This window comes from Haemorhous mexicanus, chromosome 16 (assembly GCF_027477595.1).
Source record: "Haemorhous mexicanus isolate bHaeMex1 chromosome 16, bHaeMex1.pri, whole genome shotgun sequence".
NCBI lineage: Eukaryota > Metazoa > Chordata > Aves > Passeriformes > Fringillidae > Haemorhous > Haemorhous mexicanus.
The window spans coordinates 15,430,369-15,452,904 of record NC_082356.1 but is presented as its reverse complement, the minus strand read 5'-3'; the positions used below and the strand labels follow the sequence as shown (position 1 = coordinate 15,452,904).

Here is a 22,536-nt window from a genome sequence, read left to right as displayed (position 1 = left end):
CTTTGGTCGGGTCCCACTAGAAGTCCCCTTAAAAGGGCAACAGTACTCCCGTTGATTCCGACAGCGAAGCCCAGGGAGGGGTTGGAGATCCTGGGAAGGTTGGGGGTCCCAGGGGGCTTTGGTGGTTCCAGGAGAGTTTGGGGGTACCCGGATAATGGCAATGGGCACTCTGTGCTGGGTATAAACTGTTGTGAAGGGTTCCTGGGGGGGTTTTGTGTATACTGGGGGTTTTGGGGGCCACAGTGGACTTTTAGGGGTTCCCAAGGGGGGTTTTCAGGGGTCCCAAAAGGGGGGATTAGGTTATGGAAGGGAGCGCCCAAGGCTCTTTTTGGGTACCTGTTGGTGACAGAGATGGAGATCCCGTGCCAGGTATGAACCTTCTCAGTGGGGTCTGGAGGGGTGTTGGGACATCTGTGGGAATTTTGATGTCCTGGGAGGGTTTGGGGGGGTTCTGTATGGGGTTTTGCAGTCTTGAGATGTTTTTGGAGGGTCTAGGGATTGTTTTGGGGGTCCTGGGAAGGTTGGGTTGTTCCAGGGGGTTTGGGGTTCCCGGGAGATTTTGGGGGTACCTTGGCGATGCTGGTGACAGAGCTGGGACCCCGTGCCAGGTATGAGCCCCCTCACTGAGCACAGGCAGCATCAGCGTGTTCAGGGGGATCCTGGGGGGCCCAGGGGATCACCCCAACCCCCAGGGGACCCCAAATGCTAAGGGACTCCCCGAACTCCCCTTAGCGCTGGATCTGCTGCAGGCAGGGGGGCACCAGCACTCAGCCCCTATGGGGTCGGCTGTCTGTCTCTGCCCCCACACACGCTCAGGATGGTTCTTGCACACTGGGCTTCAAAAGATGAGTCTGGACGCTAGGTTTTTTCGGTCTTCAGAATTGTTTATTATTTCTTATCTATAAAGTCCTTTCTCTGCCCGAAGGATCTGACCAGCACGGCAGCCAAAGGCACTCTGCCCACCCCCCAAGGCGGCCGCATCTTTTATAACAAAATCTACGTATATCATATTTACCTTTTGTCCCCAATACTTATCATCTTCGTCACTAACTACACCCTCATCCCAGACCAATCCCCAAATGCCAACACCACTCCAGAAGATGGAAGACAGGAAGAAGAAAGAAGAGCCTGGTGGCACACCCTGATTCCTCCATCTTGTCTCTGCAACCCCCCTGTACCAAAACCCCAAAATTTGTGATTCACCCTATAATGATATCTTCCCTTCACCATTTACACCCGAGTGATTCTCGCAGGTTCCATTTCCTCATACATCGGTGGCACATCTCTAGATGGATCAAAATCAAGCCACCAAGTGCTTTTGGCAACATTCCAAGACTCCCGAGACCCCCAAGGGTTCTCTCGGTAGCTCTGGACATCAGGAGTGATGTGCTGAGCTCCCACAAGCCCCCACCCCCCCCACCATCACAGGGGGGTTCTGGAAGAAATCTGAGGAGTCATGGACAGGTCGGGGGGACCCCCAAAGTCCTGGGAATGGAGGAACACAGGGGAACTCCCAGGAATCCCCATATGCGGTTTATGGGTGATCCAGGAGGAGTTGGGGGGGGCTGGGTGGGTCATGAGGGACCCCCAGGAGTCTTGGGAGGGGGGAAGAACATGGTGACCCCCAGGATGGGTTTGGGGGTAACCGGATTGGAGCTTCCAGACGCCGAATCCGATGAGGAGAACAAGGCCGATGGCAGCGCTGACAGACACAGGGAGCACCAGGGTGAGATTCACGCTGGATTCCGGCTCTGGGAAGCGCGGCATGGTCAGGAGGGGAGGGGAATCCCCATCCCGCTGCTCCACATTCTCGAGGGGAGGAACAGGGGTCCAGGGGGTCTCTGGGACAAGGAAAAGGGGGCTCTGGGGCTGGGAGAGACGGGATGGCCGAGAAGGGGGTGCGGGGGTTGTTGGTGCCGGATAAAGGGGTGCAGGGTGGAACCCATGCCGGGGGAATGGGGGTGCGGGGGGATGGCGGCGCCAAGGAATGGGGGTTCAGGGGCCCCTCGGTGCTGCGGAACGGGCGATCAGAGAGTCCCGGTGCCGGGGGGCCCCCTCAGCTCTCGCCGCCCCCCGGGGCCTCAGGAGCGCCCCCAGCCCCAGCGCTGGAGCCATCGCTGTGCTCTGCTGCGGCCCCGCCCCCTGAGCCGCCTCCGACCCCGCCATTGGCGGCGCTCCTTGCTGCCCGCCAATGGCGACCGGAGTCTCCGGTGACGTCACTGGTCGCCGGGCAAAGGAAGGCCTGGGGGTGAGACGCCCCGGGCTGGCCGGAAATGGAGTCCGGGGGTCCTCGGGCTCGTGGAAACGGTGCATCCAGAGGCAGGGAGAGGAGGATACCTAGGAAAGGGGGTGCAGGGAGTGTTGGGGCAGGATAAATGAATGCAGGGGGTCCTAGAACTGGGGAAGGTGATGTGGGGGGCGCGGTTCCAGTGCCCAGGAACAGGGATTAAAGGGCCTCCCCGGGGAGCTCCCCAAAGCCTCTCTCAGGGGGGAGCAGGAGTTGGGTCAGTAAGTCTGGGAAGAGAAAAGGGGGTGGCCCCGGCTTGGGGGGGACATGAGGGAGTCACACACTCTCCCGGGGGGACACGACCCCCGGGGACCCCCACTCACCTTCTCCCACAGGGGAGGCCGAGCCCCAGCCCAGGCAGCATCCTGGGGGGAGGGACGGGTAGGATCCGGGAGAGGGCAGCAGCTCGCGGGTGCCGCGGTTGCCTGATGACCACAAACAGGGCGGCACCGTCTGTGCCAGCGGCGCGGCCTCAGTTGCCTGAGAACGCGGTCCTGGCTGGTTGTGCGCAGCCTGGGCTCCTGCAGGCGGCTTCGCTGGGCGATTTGCCGAGTGAATTGATCGCGGAGCATTGGTCTCCGCAGAGAATTCCTACACGTGCAGAGCATTGGCCTCTGCGAAGATTTCATCAACGTGCAGAGCATTGGCTTCTGCACGTTCCTGAATTTCCTTTGAAGGTAAAGATTGATTAAAGTTGAACTTCTCGGTTTTGTCTCATCTGCACTCTGAGAGAGAATGCCAAAGGGAAATACAGGATGGGATAATGCCCGTCTTTTGGTGCAGCAGTTTGGTGGCATGCAGAGCTCAGTGGATGAACAATATATGCTCTACTGATTGTGCTTTTTTTGCACTGAAGAAATGCAGCATTTTGTAAGTGTAAGTGTATACATTTGTAAGTCTATACATTTTTTTTCCTGAAGTGATTGCTTAAACTGCTCTAAAGGTAAATGAGTTCTGTTTCAACGGGTTGTTATCATCTGGTTATTAAATATTAGGGAGAGGCCTCTGAATTGAGGTGCAAACAAGACCATATGCCAAAGTCAATAGTCTGGATTTTATGTAACAGTAAATGTGAGGAAGAGAGAGAGAGAGAGAGAGAAAAGAATAGAAAAAGAAGCGGGGGAGAGGGATGGGGGGTTGGGAAGAGGGGGGACAAAGAGAGTGACAGAGACAGATTAGGTAGAAAATATCACCATTCCATGGATCCCATTGGCGTACCATAAAATCCTCTTCTGGTCTTCTCTGTGGTGAGGTCTCACAAAACGTAAGACTCCAATGGATTCATGCAGATTTCGGCAAGGTGGGACCTCCCAGGCACCTCCCAGGGGTGGGGCAAGTTGGAGTCTGTCTATTGCTACTTTCAAATAATATAAAATCTTTAGCACCTGTCTGACCTTTGAGTCTGCCGTGAATTGGGCTGTGGATTTTCAGATCTGGTGTGTTACTTTGCATGCCCTGCAGTCATCTGGTGCAAGGCCTCAGGAGTGGGTCTGGGGGCACCGTGGAGGTTTTTGATGGGAGGCTTGTGTGCAAACCTGGCCTCAGCAGTTGAGTCTGTGGCTATGACTTGCCCACCTTGAACCCAGACAGAGCTGATTTTCCAGACAGCTGCTGGGTTTGGCTTTGTTGTGGATAGGTTTTTCTGCTCAGTCTTGTTTACTTCTCCCCAGACCTGAGATAACAGGTCAATAGTGTCACCTTTGTCTTGGTTCAAGTTCCCTTAGGCAGCTTAACTCACAGTCCCAAGTTCCAGTCAGGAGGCATTTTCAGGGAGGGGTGGGCTTCAGTGGTCCCAGCTGCTTTATACAGTTTTGTCAAAATGGGCAGAAAGTCCTTTATAACAATATTTAAGCCATTAGCCTTAACATTCCAGTCTCTCCCAAGTCCTGTGAGGAGCAGCTGAGACAGCAGGGGTGCCTTAGCCTAAAGAAGAGGATGTCCACTCTAGCTATTTTAAGTAATATTTAAGCTGCAGCTTTGTCTGTTCTAACTATTATTAATGTTCAGATTTTTAGCTCCAGCTTTCAGTATGATCCATCTTTGGTAACCATATAGTTCAAATAAAGTCCAACCAGAGGCCTAACAATACTAGCTACTCACACCAAACAAGCACTTTCAAATCATATAAAATTTTTAGCACCAGTATATCCCTTGAATCTGCCATGAATTGGGTTCTGGATTTTCAGAGTTCCGTAATTGCTTCTTCCAGTTTTGTTGAGGCATTGTCACTCATCTGGGAGATCCTCTCTTCAAAATGACTTCTGGAGTCCCAGAGAAGAGCTCGACACCTCATCTTTTGTCCAGGGAAAGACTGACGTCGTTTACTGTAAGTACTCACTGGGCTGTGTTAAGGCTGCAAACACCCCTGGTGTCCCTGCTCTCCCTGCCCCTGTTGTCCAGCAGTGCTGTGAAGTTGCAGACCCCCTCCCCAGCTCTTTGTGCCATGCTCCTGTTGGTGAAGGTTGCCCTGGTGCAGTAGGGAACAGTGTGTGATGTTTCAGGGTCTTGCCTGGCTGTGCCAGCGGAGCCAAGTGAAACCAATGTACAGCTGAAGCCCTGAGCACGTGTTCTGTCCCTTTCCCTTTGCCACAGGAATTCCTTCTGTCAGACTGGACACTCACCAGTGCTGCTCTGACCAAGCTGCCCTTGGGCACCTGGGCATGTGGTGGGGGGAAGCTCAAACTCTGCCCAAAGCCCTGAGAGCCACAGCTGGTCCCAGCTAGAAGAGGTTCCAAAGCAGCTGTTCTCTCTCAGCTCTTGTGTGGGCACAGATCCAGCCCCACAGACACAGTGTACAGCAAAGCAAGTTACCTGCTGCAGCACGTGCAGAAGAAAATGCCTCAGCGCATTTGTTCTGCAGGATGGTGGAAATCTTCCTGTGCTGGGAAGTCTCCCCTGATTCTTGCCATGTGTTGATGGTATCTATCCCAAAGGAGTTGCCTTCTCTTGCAAGCTCTGGATTGGTGTGAATGTTGAGGGCCGTACAGTTCTTACCTGCTCACCAGAGTCAGGGCCACAAGGTGGCCCCCTTGGTGTCTGGAGCTCACTTGACTGAAGATGCCCCACTGCTGAGGCTCTGTCAGGGAGATCCCTCTGTTTTCTTCTCTGGAGCGGTCTGTGAGCCCAGACAGGGAAAACAAATGCTATTTAACAGAGAGAACTAAAACTTGGACACATTCCTGTGCTCCTCAGTCTTGGTACAATGTTCCTTTCTTGTGTATCTCGGACTCAGCCATCAGTGCTATCTCCTTGCTGTGAGTTCTCAGTGTTGTGCAGGGATGGAGTTAGGCGAGTTCTGAGAGCTCCTCCCCACTCTCTGAAATTGTCACTGCCTCAATGCAATGAAACCAAAGAGGAAACAAATGCCCAAAGAACAGAAATCCCCAAACATGTCCCATCAAATCATGGAGAAGCTAATGGGACACAGCCACATGGTTGGAGTATGTCTTGCACTCTGTATTATTTATTTATTGGTGCTAAGTATTTCAGCAAGTAACTTCCAGGGCTTCCAGGACTGTCCTAGACTATGTGATCACAAATTGTTCACCAGTGCCACTTGTTCAAGAAAAGCCTTTGTGAACAAGCACAACTCTGAGGCTCTAGCTGGTTTATTTTTGCCTTTCAGCTGCTTCCCCCTAAGTTCCTGTGGGAGAAGTTTCTCAACATGAAGAAGAAGGCCAGCACTGGGGGGAGTTTTCTGCCCAGAATTGGCCCATGTGTAGACCTGAGGGAGATTAGTCCAAAGGTAGCCTTTTCCTGCTCTTTTCCTTTCTGTTTGATGTGAAGTTTGAAGAGGGTGTGTGCTTGTGACAGGCTTGCCTCCAGCAAAATACCTCAGTGTCCAGGTCCTGCTGGCATTGCAAACTGCTGGGAGTGGTGGACTGGGAGTCCTGGTCTGCATAAGCCAACAGAAATAACCTCTGCTGAAGCTGCTGGGGTGTAGCTGCCATTGCTGAAACAATGAGGGGAAGGCTGGGGACACAAAGGCACAAAATTGCCATTTGCCATTCTCCTGCTGAAGGAGCCACCTCTTGCTTTGGTGTGGTCACCATCAAATGCTCGGGGTCACAGGATTCCCTCTAGAGTGGCAGTGTTGGCCTTTGAAGGCCGAGGACCTGCAGGAATTACTTCAGATTTAACAAAACTAATTGCATCAAAGCTTTGGGCTGGAACAATGTGTTGGACCCTGACAGGGTGTTAGATTTAGCCAGATGTAGAGGGGACTGGCCCTGGGCAGAGGGGAATGGATGTGCTTTATCTGGATCAGTGCCTACTCAGAGGTGTGTTTAAAGCTGCTTTTCTGGCAGGACTGGCTCAGTAGAAAGCACAGTCCAAACGGGTAGGTGACCGAGGTGGGCTGTTGTTACAAATGAGGTCCCTATATGTCTAATTTAATAAACCACTAAATTAGAATTTAACAGCACTTTTAATTGAGCAACAATTTTATATAAAATAATGCAATCAAATATAATCAGATACAAAATAATTTGGCAGTGGTTTGGATAAAGCATAAGCAAAACCAGTCAGGGTACGGGCGGGTTTTCTCACCCTGCATCCCGTACAAAAGATAAAAGAATCCAAACACAACTTATATACTGTATGCTAAAACATATTCATCAATAATTTTCTGTAAATCTCCTCCCATTTTCAATTCTTGAGATCTATGCCACTATACTGCACAGTGCATGGTCTGCTTGTTTCTAAGGGGTCTTTTGGCTTTTGGTGGTCGCTTCCCATGAAGGCTTCTCCTCATCGTCACTTGATGAGGAGAACAACCTTTGAACAACCCCACACTTTGCACATGCACCTCAAGTCTTGTGTTATAGAAGCCAGCATTATATTCCAAAAATAAGCCTTATTATGTCATAGATACCTGGAATCATTCTAATTTTGTCCATTTCAAGGCCGGTTCTTTAATTATCCCGAGGCCTATTGCATTTTGGGATGTTACTTATCTCAAACTACATCCTGCATCCTATTTTCTCATGAACATCTGAAAGCATCAGTTTTGTGACCCTAATTACATTTCCTTTTCCTCTATTACTTTTTAATAAATATTTTCTACAATATCTAAAATTTAGTTACAACTGTTAGCATGAATCACATTCATTTATCACACTGTTGAGCAGGAAATTGGCAGCAAGAGACATGGAACACACTGGTTAAGGATTGCCCTGGAGAGGGGCATTGGGAACACCTCAGGGAAGGGCACAACTAAGGGACAGTGTGCTGCAGCCACTCCCTTCAGCAGGCTGTGTCTGCCGTGAAGTCACACAGGAGACCTGCTTGTGTCTCTGCAGTGACAGCAGAATGGCTGGAGAAGGCAGACAAGCAGGGGAGAGTTTTCTCAAAGCAATGTCTCTGCTCCAGAAGCATTTGCTGTTGTTGTGTCATTCCAGACGTGCCTCTACAATGGTATCAATACTATAGCAATAATTACAAGATAGCAATAATTACAAGAAAGCACCCATTTAAAGCACATGGAAAAAGGAGATAGCAACTCTACTTTTACCCAAGTTGCTGAGAAAATAAGTGAACCTTTTCCTCTTTCAGCATTCACCTCATTTGTCTTTTTCCTAACTTCTGTGTTACTTTATTTTTGCCTTTCCCTCTGTTAGAAACACACTAACTTTTAAATACAATGAAGGGGTACAAAATCATGGAAGCAAAAGGAAACTTTTGTAACGATGCAGCTGAGCCAGGTGTGTCTCCTTCCCCCTGGAGATGAACAAACACACTCTCTGAGAAAATTGCAATCTTTCTAATCCCCTTTATACCCGGCCAGGGCTGTCCCTGTCCCCTTTCCCCTTGGATGGGTACTTGAGAACTTCCATTCTCTCAGATCACCAGCTTTTCTGTCCCCTCCCCTCTCACCCTGCTTCTTTTTGGTCAGGTCTTCAACCCTGTCCTTCTCCCAGCTCACAGCAACACCCAACAAACCAACCTGAACAAATCCAAACAATCCAAACAACAACCCACAGAACCAACTTTCATTTTTTAACTTGATAACCTTTTGGTTCAGCAAAATATCACCTCATCTCTCACACCTCCTCTGGTACTGTTCTCTTCTTACTGATGCCTAATTCTAGATCAAAAAAGAGATGTGCAGTTGTGCAGGCCTCGGTTTCCCTGTGTCAGAGTAAAGGACATCCCAAAATCTTTCCCATGGAGTTTGATGTAAATTTGTGGGTTTTACTTACTCCATGAATGCTCAGGCAGTGCCCCAGCACTCTGTGACCACATGGGCACAGGGCTGTGCTTAGGGTAAGTGCTGCCTGGCATTCTGGAGAAGCAAAGCTGGAGAAATACATGCCAGAAGAGCAGCTTGGCTTGAGCCTGCTCTGTGTGGTCCAGCAGCTCTGGATCAGCTCAGAGCAGAGGGGGGTGAGCCACTGTTTGCCCAGTGTGGGCTGGGCAGATGTGCTCACCCAGAGCCTGTACTTCACTGGGGATCAATGTACGGGATCCTTCATGAACCTTCCTCCCAGCAGCTGAACCTCTCCCTGCTCTCTCTCGCCTCTCCAGCTGCCGTCAGATCCCGGAAAGCAGAACTTGTTTCAGATTTCCCCACCAGAGGTGGTATTTCAGAACTTTGACATTCATGGTGTCTCTGAAATGGTGCTGTCTCTCACCAATGTGTACAAGGTAAGAGCTGGGACGTAGGGCTTTATTGGATTTTCTGGGTCTGGACTGAAGTCACTTGAGATGGTAGTTCATGTTCACACTCAGGTGTTTATTATTTTTATGAGTAAAACAGTCTCACTACTGTGAGTTCAGCAGCTTTTCATTAGCAAGGCACAAAATGGCTAACTCTCACTTGTTACAAAGTCTTTTAAGTCTAAACTATTCAATTAAGGAAGGACACCTAGATTATTTTCCCTTTTAACCTAGTAGCTGGTTCCTGGAAGCATGCAATGCAGACTTTTCTGTCCAATTACAAAACATCACCCAAACCCATGAAGAAGAAGGAAGAAGAAACATGAAGAAGAAACTTGGGGTGACACCCTGTGCCCTCCATCTTGCTTCCATCCACGACATACTAAAAATCCCAAAACCTAAATTTCTCACCTAAGTGATACACCTACACTGCTCTCTATAATTAATCTATTTCACACTTTTGTGGATTCTAGTCTATCTTGAAGTCTAGGAAACTTTCTCCATGAATGAGGGTCAAAGTCAGTGCTCCTCTGGGGGTCAGGACACCCCAAAGCAGACAGAGAAATAATCCCAGTGCCCTGGGTTTCCGCAGTTCTTTAACACTGCACTGGGAGAGGAGAGAGGTGTAATTCCCAGAGCGTACAGCAAAGCAAGTTATCTGCTGCAGCATGTGCAGAAGAAAATGTCTCAGCACCTTTGTTCTGCAGGATGGTGGAAATCTTCCTGTGCTGGGAATTCTCCCCTGATTCTTGCCATGTGTTGATGGTATCTATCCCAAAGGAGTTGCCTTCTCTTGCAAGCTCTGGATTGGTGTGAATGTTGAAGGCTGTACAGTTCTTACCTGCTCTCGGGCTTTGCCTTGAGTCTGTACCACATCCTGTGTCTCCTTGGTTAATCTCGGCTCCTCTGCCTCTCTCAGCCTGTTTGGCTCCCTTTGTGCAGCTCACAGTCAAAGCTCAGGGGCTGAGTCTTCTCCACTTTATGCTGGAATCACTTTTCATTAACGGCATTGGCACTGCAGGAGCTGTGTTCTGAAAGAGCCCTGCAATCAGGTGGATGTAGCAGAAGTAGTGGGAGGCCTTTAGGTGCCACTTCAGGCTCCTGCCACTTCATCCAGCTCTGCTCAGCTTTTCCAAAAGCAACACAGTGCTCTGCTTTCCCTTTGGAGAACCACAGCACACCAAAGCCATGTGCTCCTGGAGGTTTTCCCCTTCACTTGAAGAAATTGTGATTGTTTTGCAGTTTCCCAAGAGAGTTGAGAGGAAGAAAGTAGAAAAATGTCAGCAGTTGTGTTCCAGTGTAAAGAGGAAAAGAGAGACCATTGGAATTTCAGTCAGGGAAAGATTTTCTCAAGTGAGGCTTGTGCCAAGAGTGGGCTGGTGGGAAGAGACAGGAGGGAGTCCAAATCATTGGTTTAGACTTTTGGAGAGCATTTTGGCGCTTAGGGGTTGGTATCAATGAGCTAGAAAATGCATGTTTGCTGTGTCTGTGTATCCCAGAGGGCAGAGTCTGGCCTGCTGGCTGGAGTTAGGAATGCCCAGCAGCCCAGCTTGCCTGCACAGGCAGCAAGAAGGCCTGGAGAGCCCAGATTGGCTTTTCATCCTGGAACCACACTGTCAGTCAGTGCTGGTCATGTTTCTCCAGGCAGAAAATGCCTTTGAATCCCATAGTCAATAGTCACAGCCTGTCTGTTTTTGGCAGATTGCTCTCATGGTTTTATGATTCTTCCTTGCTGCTTTACTGCCCATTTAAATTCTCTTTGCCTTCTCCTTGTTTTAGGGCTTGTCTTGCTGGGTTCCCTCTTTTGCTTTTCAGGTTTGCTTTTCTTCCCAGTAAGGCCACAGTGTTTGGTCTCCTCTCTTGCTGGTCTGCCTGCCTGACTCTATCCCCAGAACTGCCCTACCCCAACCTGATCTGCTAGAAGGGAATTTCTTCCTTCCCCCAGGACAATGTGCTGTTTTGCTTTTAGGTAGCACATTCCCCCTCTGGAACATGACAACTGCATGGCTGTGTGCAGGCAGAAGCCAGCAGGTTTTTGGCCTTGATGAATATGCAGGTGACTTGGTTCAGGTGCTCTGTCTCCATCTGGCTGGTGCTGACCTGCTTGGCCCTTCCTTCCTACCAGGCACTGCCTTACTGGCCCTGGCCAAAATGCTGGAGCCAGACAGAAGGGATTTGAGTTCACCCTTGTGAATGATGTGCCTGTGCCTGCAGAGCTGAAAGTGTTTTGGGAAAGGGACCAAGGAGGGATGTCAGCAGGGCATGGACAGCTCTCCTCTCATCCTGTTTCCACAAGTGGCAAAATCATTGTTTCATGTCTTTGCTGCAGTTTCCTCAGGTGGTGAAGGTCTCCATGGAGAGCTCCTCTTACTTCCAGCTCACGTGCTCCAGCGATGTGTTCCGTGTCGTGCCGCCGGGCGCGTCTGCCCCTGTGCGCATCCGCTTCAGCCCCGCCGAGAACAAGGTGAGACTGGAGGAGCCAAAGCACAGAATGATCTCCACAGCCACTGTTTTCCCTGCACTGTGGGTCCAGCCCATTGCATGCTGTGAGCCTGGCTCCAGTCCATGGGCAGGCAGCCTGCAGCCAGTCACACCTTGGCACGTGCTGTCAGGCACTGCAGCCAGGCCTGGCAGGCTCTGCTTCCCCTCCCTGCACATTCCTGAGCATTGCCAAGGGAAGATGCACAGGGAACAGGATGGAAAAGGACAGAGGGCTGTTGATAGGTGTTCGGCCATCTCTAGGTACAGTGGAAGGGATTTAATTGTTATGGAAAATGCTAGAGGAACAAAGAGGTCAGAGAGCTTTCCTCCTTCCTGACTGCCAACAGCTTCACTGCCTCACCCTGGGCTGGAGCAAATATGGTGCTTTTTCACCCCCTCTGTTCTGCAGCCTTGCAGCTGTGCTGTCCCAGAGCACAGCTGACCATGGTACAGCTGCAGGACCAGGGCAGAGGATGTGCTGTGCCTGTGAGCCCGGCCTGGCACAGGCACACTGGGGCTCTGGGTGCCCTTGGTCAGCAGGAGGTTGCTGAGCTGCAGGGGACTGGGACACCTGCCTGAAGGAGCTCGTGTAGGGCAGGTACAAGCTGCAGGCAGAGCTGTGAGCCCAGATCCCGTGGCAGTGACACAGCTGTGGCTCTATCTTCATGCCTGTCCCTGTGCTTGCTCTGTCAGCTGGCACCCATTCCATGCCAAAGGTGCTTTTCTGGGGAGGTTTGAACAGCTGTGCTGGGATCTGGAGGCTTGTTCATACAGAAGGGTTTAGGAGATGGCATGGAAGGGAGGAAGCATTGCCGGGAAACAAAGAGAGGTCCTTTCCAACAGCATCCTGCTGCCTCTTAGCACTGTTCTCCTCCTTACTTGGTTGGAGAGGCAAAGTTAGAGGGGAGTTCTGAGCCAAGTGATGTTTCTGCACCAGGCCAGAGGTGCAGGAGTGCTTTGGGTGCAGCTATTTTCTCATCTTCTTTTTGCTGCTTAGAGTCAGTTTAACACTTTGTCCTATTCTCAAACAGTGGGAATATAGAAACCTAAGGAGGAATGTCCTGTGTTCCCTAGCTCCATGTTCCTTAGAAGGGACTTAGGAATTATTTATCATCATTAAAATTTAGAGTAAAAATTGTGGTGGCCTAGGGCAGTTCTCTGGATGACCCAAGTGACAAAAGAGCTTAATGCCACTGAGACAGGTTTTGCAAAGTACACTGGTGCCTTTAAAATGTGACATATCAGTAGAACTTAGTGTTCATTTTGGGGTGGAATAGCTAAATTGATGCCCTTGAAGGGTTCTAGGAAATGGTTTTTCTTCTGCCATGGGGATGGCACTAAATGCCGTGTGCTGAGGCAGTTTCTTTTCCTGCAGGATTATTCCCATGAGCTCGTCTGTGTCACTGAAAGGGAAAGGACAGTTGTGCCAATTTGGGCCATTGGTGCCCGAGCTAGCCTGGACTTCCCTGACCAGCTGGACTTCTCCAAGTGTCCAGTCAAGTGCAGCATCCAGAAGACTCTGCTGTCTGCAATGTCGGTACCCAGGCAGCTCGTTACCAGCTGAGCACCCAGAGGTCAGGATCTGTCCTTGCACAAAACACCTTTGGGTGATAACAGGGCTGGGAAGGAGCACCAAAAGGAGCCAGAGCAGCCCTGCAGCCTGGCTGGAAGTGAGCAGGATGGAGGACATCTGCTCTCGCTTTCGGTGTTCTGAGCAGGATGCAGCCTTTGAGCTTTCTCTGGCCCCGCTTTCCTGGAGGCTGCTGGAACATGCTGGTAGCTGGCTTGCACCCTCCTGAGCACAAGCAGCTTCTGAAATGCTTACTCAGCACTGTCAGCCAAATAGGCCCATTCTGTGGGAGGCCACAGGCACGTGGCTTTCCAGTGCTCCTCTCATGAGTTGCCCAACATGAGCTGTGCTGCAGGCAGCCGAGGCAGTTCCTGCTACTAAAGCTGATCTGATTTCCCTTGCCAGCTGGGGGCATCAGTCCCCTCTTCTGCTCCATGATGAACCTTTGAAAGCCAGTTTAAAATTTCAAACAGATGGTTTAAATCTCTGAATAAGGTTGTGCCCCCTTTCATTGAGATTTCTTTTTTTTTTCTGAAGTCCCTGTGTTTCCGCCATTTTTTCATTTTGGTTTGTATTAAATGTTTGCCAAAACATCATGAATTCTTCATTGGAAACTTTGATGAAGGTCAAGTTCCTCCAATGCCTCTCAATATACCACATGCCCATAGGTACGTGCACAGGTGTGTAGGAAATATGAGACATTTAGTGAATATGTATAAAACAATTGGGCTGATTTAGAAGATAAAAGTGTACAATAACTTTTCCAGAGTGGACCTCTGGAAATCATCTGAGCAAACACACTGCTCAAAGCAAGAGCACTGTCTGGGGATTGCAAGGTGCCATTGGGAGATCTGGACCTGCCTTTAGATGCCATACAAGGAAACAAACTTCCCAATGGACCTAGTTAAAAAGCAGAAGAAAACAACCTATTAAAACCCCTCCATACCTTCTCTTTTTTGCCTGTTGGGTGCAGTAGTGATTCATTGAAAGGACAGATCTAAAGGATGGGAGCTATCTTAAGGAACAGCTCACAATGAACAGATAAAAGGCCAAAATTTAGCCTGCCTGCCCCATCTCTTGGCACTGGTTTTCATTTGGTTATTACAGTGTCAGGGATGTCTTCTTCACAGTTCTTCTATCTCTGGGCTCAGGGTGCAGCTTAGTGATGTTGGCTGAAATTCAGAGGAGTAGAGTTTGTGTCCTTTGGTCTTGGGGAGCCAGGTGTGTGTGAGAGATGACTGCTACAGCAGGAACAGAGGAGTCTGGTGGGTAGAGCCCAGGGTGGGATGTAGGAGAGGCAGGGGCTGAATTGCACTCCGTTTTTCAGTCCTGAAAACAGAGTCCTGAACTTGGCTGGATCCTCTTCTCCTGATAATTTGAAAATAAGAAGATACCTTCTTTCTCAGGCAACCCCTGAAGTCACCCCCAGGAGTGTTATTGCCATCCTGCCATCTGAGGGCAGGAGCATGTAACATGGGGCAGAGGTGGGAATGGAATGGAATGGAATGGAATGGAATGGAATGGAATGGAATGGAATGGAATGGAATGGAATGGAATGGAATGGAATGGAATGGAATGGAATGGAATGGAATGGAATGGAATGGAGGCAGTGCTGAAGTGTGGCCAGGGATTCCCTTAACTGGCAGCTTCTCTGTTCCAGTGAAATTTCTGGCAGAAGAAGAAGAACAAAATCCTGTGCCTTGCCCCCAGCAGGCACTGATCCCCTCGAGCCCCAGCAGAGAGCTGCAGCAGTCCTGGCATCACCCCTGGGGCGGATGCAGGAGCTCTGGGGCTGCTGGGGCCTTGTCTTTCCTCCCCTCTCTCCAAAGCCTCATGTCCAGCACATAAACATTCCTGGCCCAAGGCTTCTCTATCAGCCAGCAGTGATGTTCTCACCAGTGGGAATGGGAACAGGTCAGGCCCATCATTGCAGCAAGAGGACCTTAATGAGGTGAACCTGAAGCAAGTTCATCAGCTGTCACTGCTGACATGAACAAAGTTCAGCTTGCCAGATGTTCTCCTTATTTTTGTGTGTGATGGTTCATCACCAAAGTCCCCTGAACACACTTGTAAGTGACAGATTGACCAGCAGCAAAGCACCAAGGCCAGGAACTTTTGTTTCCTCAGTGGGGCTGTAGAAGAGCACAAAGCCCAGCAGCTGCTGGGCAGAAGCACATTTCCCCTGAGCTGTCCCTGAGCATCAAAGCACAGAGTCTTGTGTTTGTCAGGCAAGAGCTGTTCACCTGGTGACCAATCCTAATTGCTCCTGTTAAATCCAAAGTGCACCAACACATTTGCATAAGCATTTCCAACACATTGCACAGAGTTTGTCTGGTAGGCCAAGCAAACAGTTACCAGCCTGGATGACAACCCAGAGTCTGAGTGCATTGCTGGTAAACACACAGAAACCTTCTGGTCTGCTTCCTTGGTGTGCTCCTGCTCATGGTGCTTCATTGAGCTGGGATTGGATCCTTCAGACTGTAAATGGCATGCTCTTTTTGGGTTTCCATGTCACTATATTGCTCTAATGTGCATTTGCACTCTTTCAGAGTTTTGATTGCTCCTTTTCTTAGAACTTTTATTGAAGTGCTGATAAAATGTGCCCTTTTTAGGCTAAATCAGGATGTTTTCAGGGTAAAATAAACCAAAGAACCACACTGCAAATTCAACAGTAATTATTCCTTGGTCTTCAAGGAAAAGTTCTTCTCCCTGTCTGATTCCTAGGCTGTAATATCCCAGGACAGGTAGTGCCCTAACATTTGCATCTCCTGAGATGAGTTCTATAAGCAGCAGGAAAAGAGAAATTCCTGAGCTACTCAGTATATAGTTGTGCATGCAGATAGCTCTGAACCCTCTCTGTGCTTTTCACAAACCATTCTCTGATGGGATTGCTGGCAGTGGGACCCTTGAGTCTCATTGTAGAGGGCAGGATGCAGAGTATGGGGGAGGTGAGGTCATTTTATCCCACAGCATCTTGTGGGGGCTGGATCTCCTCAGAAGTGGCTCAGTGGCTGTTTCTGACCCTGCCTTGTCTTCTGCTGACTGTGGTTGGGTTGCTCCCTGCTTGCCCAAGTGTGAAAAACGCCAATCACTTGTGTTAAAATTTTAAAAGTTTAATAGTAAAAAAATAGTTATTACAATAGTAATAAAAATTTGAGCAATAAACATTTGGACAATCAGAGTTAGGACAATAACAGGCAAATAAAAAAGCAAAGAATATTGGACATCTGGGTGTTCTGCTCTGCCACAGAACAGGTTTTGCTAACAAAGGATTAATCCTTAAAAGCAATAGCCTGTTGCATATTCATATATCTCATACACAATGCAAACATTCCTTTCAAACTAGGGATTTTTCTGTTTATTGTCAACTTCCCCCCTCATCTCGTAAATCAGTCATCTCAGTCCCCATGAAGTCTGGTTCTTCCCAATAAGGAGGCAGTAATTCTTCTCTTGGGATTTTGGGTATCCTGTTGCTGTTATCTCTGTGTGAATAATTTCTTGATTATCTTATCCATTTCTTGAGCTAGTTAGAAAAAGTATCTTACATCACATAGTTGCTATTTTAGTATTATGTTCTAGCCTAAAACTACATTTAACGCACTACTTAAAAAGGATTAATACAGTGATACAAAATAACTTCCCAACACAAGATAGATAGTATTCATTTTAATATTTGCGAAGAGCCAATAATATAATATGCATTTTTCACACCAAGTGAGCTGAGGTGAGCTGCAGTACAGAAGGAATCTCATGCCCAGGTGTCTCCTCGAGCCCTGATCCCTCTCTTTGTGTTGCAGTCCTTTCTCCGTGGTGCCGGCCATAGGAATTCTGGACACTGGTGACACCATGCAGGTGACAGTGGGATTTCACCCGCTGACCACGGGTGACCACTGTGGGTCCCTGGCAGTGTGCTGCAGCACAGGTGAGTGCTGGGCCCTGCACGGGGCACAGGACAGTTCTCCACCATCACTCCCTGTTGTCCCATCCCCCTCCATTCCCTCCAGAGGTACCTCCCCTGTTCAGCTTTACCCCAAAGCAAACTGAGAACTCCTTGGTATTTAGGGGCTTGATCAAGTGGATCCCCTCTGTCCTGGTTTAGGGCAAAATTGGGAGAGAATCTCCAAAAAGCGGGCCCCTCCAGAAAGCAAACCCACACCGCCCCTCCTCCCAACTGGTTCGGGAAGAATTCCTCAGAAGTGGAAAGAACCTGTTTATTTAACAGGCACAGCATCCCCCAGCACACAAAATGAACAATACCGGATGACACCACTCTTTCACCGCTCTGAAAAAGATGACAAATTCAGAAAGTCTCTCCTGGGGCAGTTGCTCTGTTATCAGTCCCTCTGGTGCTGGGGCAGCTGCTGCAGCCACAGGGTGCAAACTCTCTCTCGGTGTTTCCCAGGTCCCAGTCCGGAGCAGGTTCAGGTAGATCCAAAAAGGAAAGGAGAAACAGTCCAGGAAGAAATTTGGACTGTTTAGCTAAACTAATGAGAAGAAGCAGAAAGCAAGAGCAAGCAGAAGCAAAGCGGAAGCAAGAGCAAAGCGAAAAGCAGGGCAAAAAGCAAAAAACAGCACTATGTACTGTCTGTATGTCCTGCCGGCTGTGAGGGAGTGGCTGATAAGAGGCGCAAAGCAAAACTTTCACTCTGCAGAGCCTCAGCAGAAATAACACACACAAATGGGGATACAAACATCCTACGTCACCCTAGGACACCCTCTAACAGGGCTAAGGTTTTTGGACTCCTGTTTTGCTGGGAGTTGCTGAGTGGAGGAAGGAGGAACCCTGATTTTCCACTACCGTGTGGCTATGCCTGGGTGAAGTTTTATTTCATTCCTGGGCAGTGCTGTAAGTGAGGTGTGAGGTTTCCATCAGACTCTCTCCAATGCAATGGATTTCTTGCACACCACTGTCCCGTATGCTGCTTCTCCACTGGCTTGTCACAGACCCTTTTTCTATGTTGCCCTCTACACATATATTTAGTTTCTGTCTAATAACATTTTCAGGCCCTCAAGTTCCTGTTTGGTGACAAATCAAAATTTTCCTTGTCCCCATTTCCCAGGCAGTTCATGCTGTTTCAAACCTCTCATATCTATCTCCTGTTTGATTTCTAGACTGAGAAATCTCATTCAGTCTTCATATAGAAGCTGCTCTGTGTTAATCTTTCCTTAAATTTATTAATCTTTCCTTTGTCCCTTTTTAATTTAATTTGAAATGCTGCCGCTTGGTTTTTGAGATCAGAACAATATATTTCAAGACTGATGTGGCTGTGGGTTTGGACAGGGAGATGATGAAGATGATTTTCTTGGTGTTCGTTTTGTAGTGGTTTGTCAAATTGCAGAGCCAGGCTGGTTGTGTTTCCTTGCCTTTGTCCCCTCCTGCTGTGGGCTGTCACTTGTTCCTCTGGGCCTCCTTTTGCTGCCCACATGTCCCCAGGCATATTTGCTGGTCAGCATCAAGGGATCCAAGGGATCAGGAGAGACAGGAGTCTTGTGGGATGAGCCAGGACTGAACAGGGCTCCTCAACCCTGTCACCTGAAGGACTTGGATGCAGAAATCCCAGTGATCTCACTGGGTCACTGGAGCACATCTGACAAATCTCACTGTGCATACTGTCACCTTGGGGCCAAATCTCTACAAACACACTCAGAAATAAGGTGCTGCATCCAGCTGGTGGCCAGTCACCAGTGGTGTCCCTCAGGGGTCTGTGCTGGGGCCAGTTCTGTTCCATTTTTTATTGATGACGTGGATGAGAGGATTAAGCCTTTCATTAGTAAATTTACAGATGACACTAAGCTGGGGGCGTGTGTTGATCTGCTGGAAGGTAGGATGGCTCTTCAGAGAGACCTGGAACAGTTGGATGAATGGGCAGAGTCTAACAAAATAAGTTTAATAAGTGCCAAGTCCTGCATTTTGGCCACAATAACCCCCTGCAGTGTTACAGCCTGGAGATGGTGTTGCTGGACAGTGCCCAGGCAGAAAGGGGCCTGGGGGTGCTGGTCCACGGCTGGCTGGCCATAAGCCAGCAGTGTGCCCTGGTGACCAAGAAGGCCAATGGCTCCTGGCCTGGATCAGGAATGATGTGGCCATTCCCAGGAGCAGGGAGCTCATTTTCCCCCTGTACTCGGCACTGGTGAGGTCAAACCCTGACTGCTGTGTCCAGTTCTGGCCCCTCAGTTTAGGAAGGACATTGAGATGCTGGAGCACATCCAGAGGAGGGCAATGAGGCTGGTGAGGGGTCTGGAACACAAACCCTGGGAGGAACGGCTGAGGGAGCTGGGTTTGCTTAGCCTGGAGAAAAGGAGACTCAGGGGTGACCTTATCACTCTCTACAACTTCCTGAAGGGTGGTTGTAGTCAGGTGGGGTTGGTCTCTTTCTCCAGGCAGCAACTGGCAGAACGAGAGGTCACCATCTCAAGCTGTGTCAAGGGAAATATAGGTTGGATATTAAAAAAAAGTTTGTCATGGAAAGAGTGATAAAGTACTGGAATGGTCTGCCCGAGGAGGTGGTGGAGTCACCATCACTGGATGTGGTTAAAAAAAGACTGGATGTGGCACTGGGTGCCAGGGTTTAGTTGAGGTGTCAGAGAGCAGGTTGGACATGATGATCTTGAATGTCTCTTCCAACCTTGGGATTCTGTGATTCTGTTTAAGGAGGTGCCCAGGACACGCTCACGCTGTGCACACAGAGCTGTCAGGATGTGATAAATGGACTGATCCACAGAACTGCTAACACAGCTAAAAGCTGTGACATTTCCTTCTGTGACCTGTGGTTTGCTCTGTTCCTTGTGCTTCCATCAGCAACTGAGCTGAGCAAAGTCTCCCCTTTGCTTTGTTCCAGGTGAAGAAAATATCCACACAAACCTCCGCGGAGATGCTGTAGAAGTCAATGCTGGGTTGAGCACAAACTCCATGGAGTTTGAGAAGACTTTCATCACCATGTCAAGCCACAAAACCATGTTCATTGAAAAAAGGAGTAACATCACAGCCCACTTCCAGTGGAAGGCTTTTCCTACTGAGAAAGGAGAGATTGAAGAGAAGAGGAGGTTGGTGTGAAAGATGCATTTCAGTGCGATCCATGGCCCAAGACTGAAACTGATGCGTGGCCTGAGGGGGGTGTTGGTGCTTGTGAATGGTTTAGGCCAAGTAAACCATGCCTGACACTGAGGTGTGTGTCCCTGGGCTTCAGGAGCTCAGCACTTGACATTCCAGTTCCATTGATACTCCAACGAGGGGAGGGGAGGGGAGGGGAGGGGAGGGGAGGGGAGGGGAGGGGAGGGGAGGGGAGGGGAGGGGAGGGGAGGGGAGGGGAGGGGAGGGGAGGGGAGGGAAGGTTTGGGAAGGTTTGGGAAGGGAAGGGAAGGTTTGGGAAGGGAAGGTTTGGGAAGGGAAGGTTTGGGAAGGGAAGGGAAGGGAAGGGAAGGGAAGGGAAGGGGAAGGGAAGGGAAGGGAAGGGAAGGAGGAAGGGAAGGGAAGGGAAGGGAAGGGAAGGGAAGGGAAGGGAAGGGAAGGGAAGGGAAGGGAAGGGAAGGGAAGGGAGGGAAGGGAAGGGAAGGGAAGGAAGGAAGGGAAGGGAAGGGAAGGAAGGGAAGGGAAGGGAAGGGAAGGGAAGGGAAGGGAAGGGAAGGGAAGGGAAGGGAAGGGAAGGGAAGGGAAGGGAAGGGAAGGGAAGGGAAGGGAAGGAAGGAAGGGAAGGGGAGGGGAGGGGAGGGGAGGGAAGGGAAGGTTTGGGAAGGTTTGGGAAGGGAAGGTTTGGGAAGGTTTGGGAAGGGAAGGGAAGGGTTTGGGAAGGTTTGGGAAGGTTTGGGAAGGTTTGGGAAGGTTTGGGAAGGGAAGGGAAGGGAAGGGAAGGGAAGGGAAGGGAAGGGAAGGGAAGGAAGGGAAGGGAAGGGAAGGGAAGGGAAGGGAAGGGAAGGGAAGGGAAGGGAAGGGAAGGGAAGGGAAGGGAAGGGAAGGGAAGGGAAGGAAGGGAAGGGAAGGGAAGGGAAGGGAAGGGAAGGGAAGGGAAGGGAAGGAAGGGAAGGGAAGGGAAGGGAAGGGAAGGGAAGGAAGGGAAGGGAAGGGAAGGGAAGGGAAGGAAGGGAAGGTTTGGAAGGGAAGGGAAGGTTTGGGAAGGGAGGGAAGGGTTTGGGAAGGGAAGGTTTGGAGGAAGGAAGGTTTGGGAAGGAGGTTTGGAGGAAGGGTTTGGGAAGGTTTGGGAAGGAAGGGGAAGGTTTGGGAAGGGAAGGGAAGGTTTGGAAGGGAAGGTTTGGGATGTTTGGGAAGGGAAGGTTTGGGAAGGGAAGGTTTGGGAAGGGAAGGGAAGGTTTGGGAAGGGAAGGTTTGGGAAGGTTTGGAGGGAAGGGAAGGTTTGGGAAGGGAAGGTTTGGGAAGGGAAGGTTGGGAAGGAAGGTTTGGAGGGAAGGGGAAGGGAAGGAGAAGGGGAAGGGAAGGGATGGAGGGAAGGGAAGGGAAGGGAAGGGAAGGGAAGGGAAGGGAAGGGAAGGGAAGGGAAGGGAAGGGAAGGAAGGGAAGGAAGGGAAGGGACAGGGAAGGGAAGGGAAGGGAAGGAAGGGAGGGAAGGGAAGGGAAGGGAAGGGAAGGGAAGGGAAGGGAAGGGAAGGGCAGGGAAGGGAAGGGACGGGAAGGAAGGGAAGGGAAGGGTAGGGGGTGGGAAGGGTTGGGGAAGGGAAGGTTTGGAAGGGAAGGGAAGGGAAGGGAGGGAAGGGAAGGGAAGGGAAGGGAAGGGAGGGAAGGAAGGGAAGGGAAGGGAAGGAGGAAGGTTGGGAAGGGAAGGAAGGGAAGGGAAGGGAAGGGAAGGGAAGGGAAGGGGAAAGGGAAGGGAAGGGAAGGGAAGGGAAGGGAAGGGAAGGGAAGGGAAGGGAAGGGAAGGGAAGGGAAGGGAAGGGAAGGGAAGGGAAGGGAAGGGAAGGGAAGGGAAGGGAAGGGAAGGAAGGTTCTGGGAAGGGAAGGTTGGGAAGGGAAGGGAAGGGAAGGGAAGGGAAGGGAAGGAAGGGAAGGGAAGGAAGGAAGGTTTGGGAAGGGAAGGAAGGAAGGGAAGGAAGGGAGGAAGGGAAGGGAAGGGAAGGGAAGGGAAGGGAAGGGAAGGAAGGGGAAGGGAAGGGAAGGGAAGGGAACGGGAAGGGAGGAAGGGAAGGAAGGGTGAAGGTTTGGGAAGGGAAGGGATGGGAAGGTTGGGAAGGGAAGGGAAGGGAAGGTTTGGGAAGGGATGGGAAGGGAAGGAAGGGAAGGGAAGGGAAGGGAAGGGAAGGGAAGGGAAGGGAGGGAAGGGAAGGGAAGGGAAGGAAGGGAAGGGAAGGGAAGGGAAGGGAAGGTTTGGGAAGGAAGGGAAGGGAAGGTTTGGGAAGGGAAGGTAAGGTTTGGGAGGGAAGGTTTGCGAAGGGAAGGTTTGGGAAGGGAAGGGAAGGTTTGGGAAGGGAAGGTTTGGGAAGGGAAGGTTTGGGAAGGGAAGGTTTGGGAAGGTTGGGAAGGTTTGGAAGGTTGGGAAGGTTTGGGAAGGGGTTTGGGAAGGAAGGTTTGGGAAGGTTTTGGGAAGGTTTGGGA

The 22,536-nt window shown here is 50.2% G+C and overlaps 1 protein-coding gene, 1 long non-coding RNA gene and 1 pseudogene across 4 annotated transcripts in view; 2 read left to right on the top strand and 1 right to left on the bottom strand.

Moving 5' to 3' along the window:
- LOC132334808 (hydrocephalus-inducing protein-like) overlaps positions 1-20,160 on the top strand; it is a 119,560-nt gene extending 99,400 nt beyond the window's left edge. Inside the window, exons 1-8 of one of the 3 annotated variants that reach the window (XR_009488483.1) lie at positions 2,772-2,964; positions 4,497-4,613; positions 5,913-6,032; positions 8,813-8,932; positions 11,274-11,408; positions 12,801-12,999; positions 16,793-16,917; positions 19,835-20,160. Coding sequence is in view for 1 of the 3 variants with exons in the window: in XM_059860979.1 (XP_059716962.1) it covers positions 4,542-4,613; positions 5,913-6,032; positions 8,813-8,932; positions 11,274-11,408; positions 12,801-12,989 (636 nt within the window). In the remaining 2 variants the exon portion in view is untranslated. Of the gene's footprint in view, positions 1-2,771; positions 2,965-4,496; positions 4,614-5,912; positions 6,033-8,812; positions 8,933-11,273; positions 11,409-12,800; positions 13,000-16,792; positions 16,918-19,834 lie in introns of those variants that run through there. The other 2 variants (XM_059860979.1, XR_009488484.1) reach the window with 2 other exon arrangements.
- Positions 1-22,536, top strand: part of LOC132335009 (zinc finger protein OZF-like) — a 150,578-nt pseudogene that overhangs the window by 65,223 nt on the left and 62,819 nt on the right.
- LOC132334880 (uncharacterized) lies at positions 864-2,743 on the bottom strand. Its single transcript, XR_009488525.1, has 2 exons — positions 2,611-2,743; positions 864-2,337 (listed from the first exon to the last, which is right to left on the bottom strand). It is a non-coding gene; the product is annotated as an uncharacterized LOC132334880 (long non-coding RNA).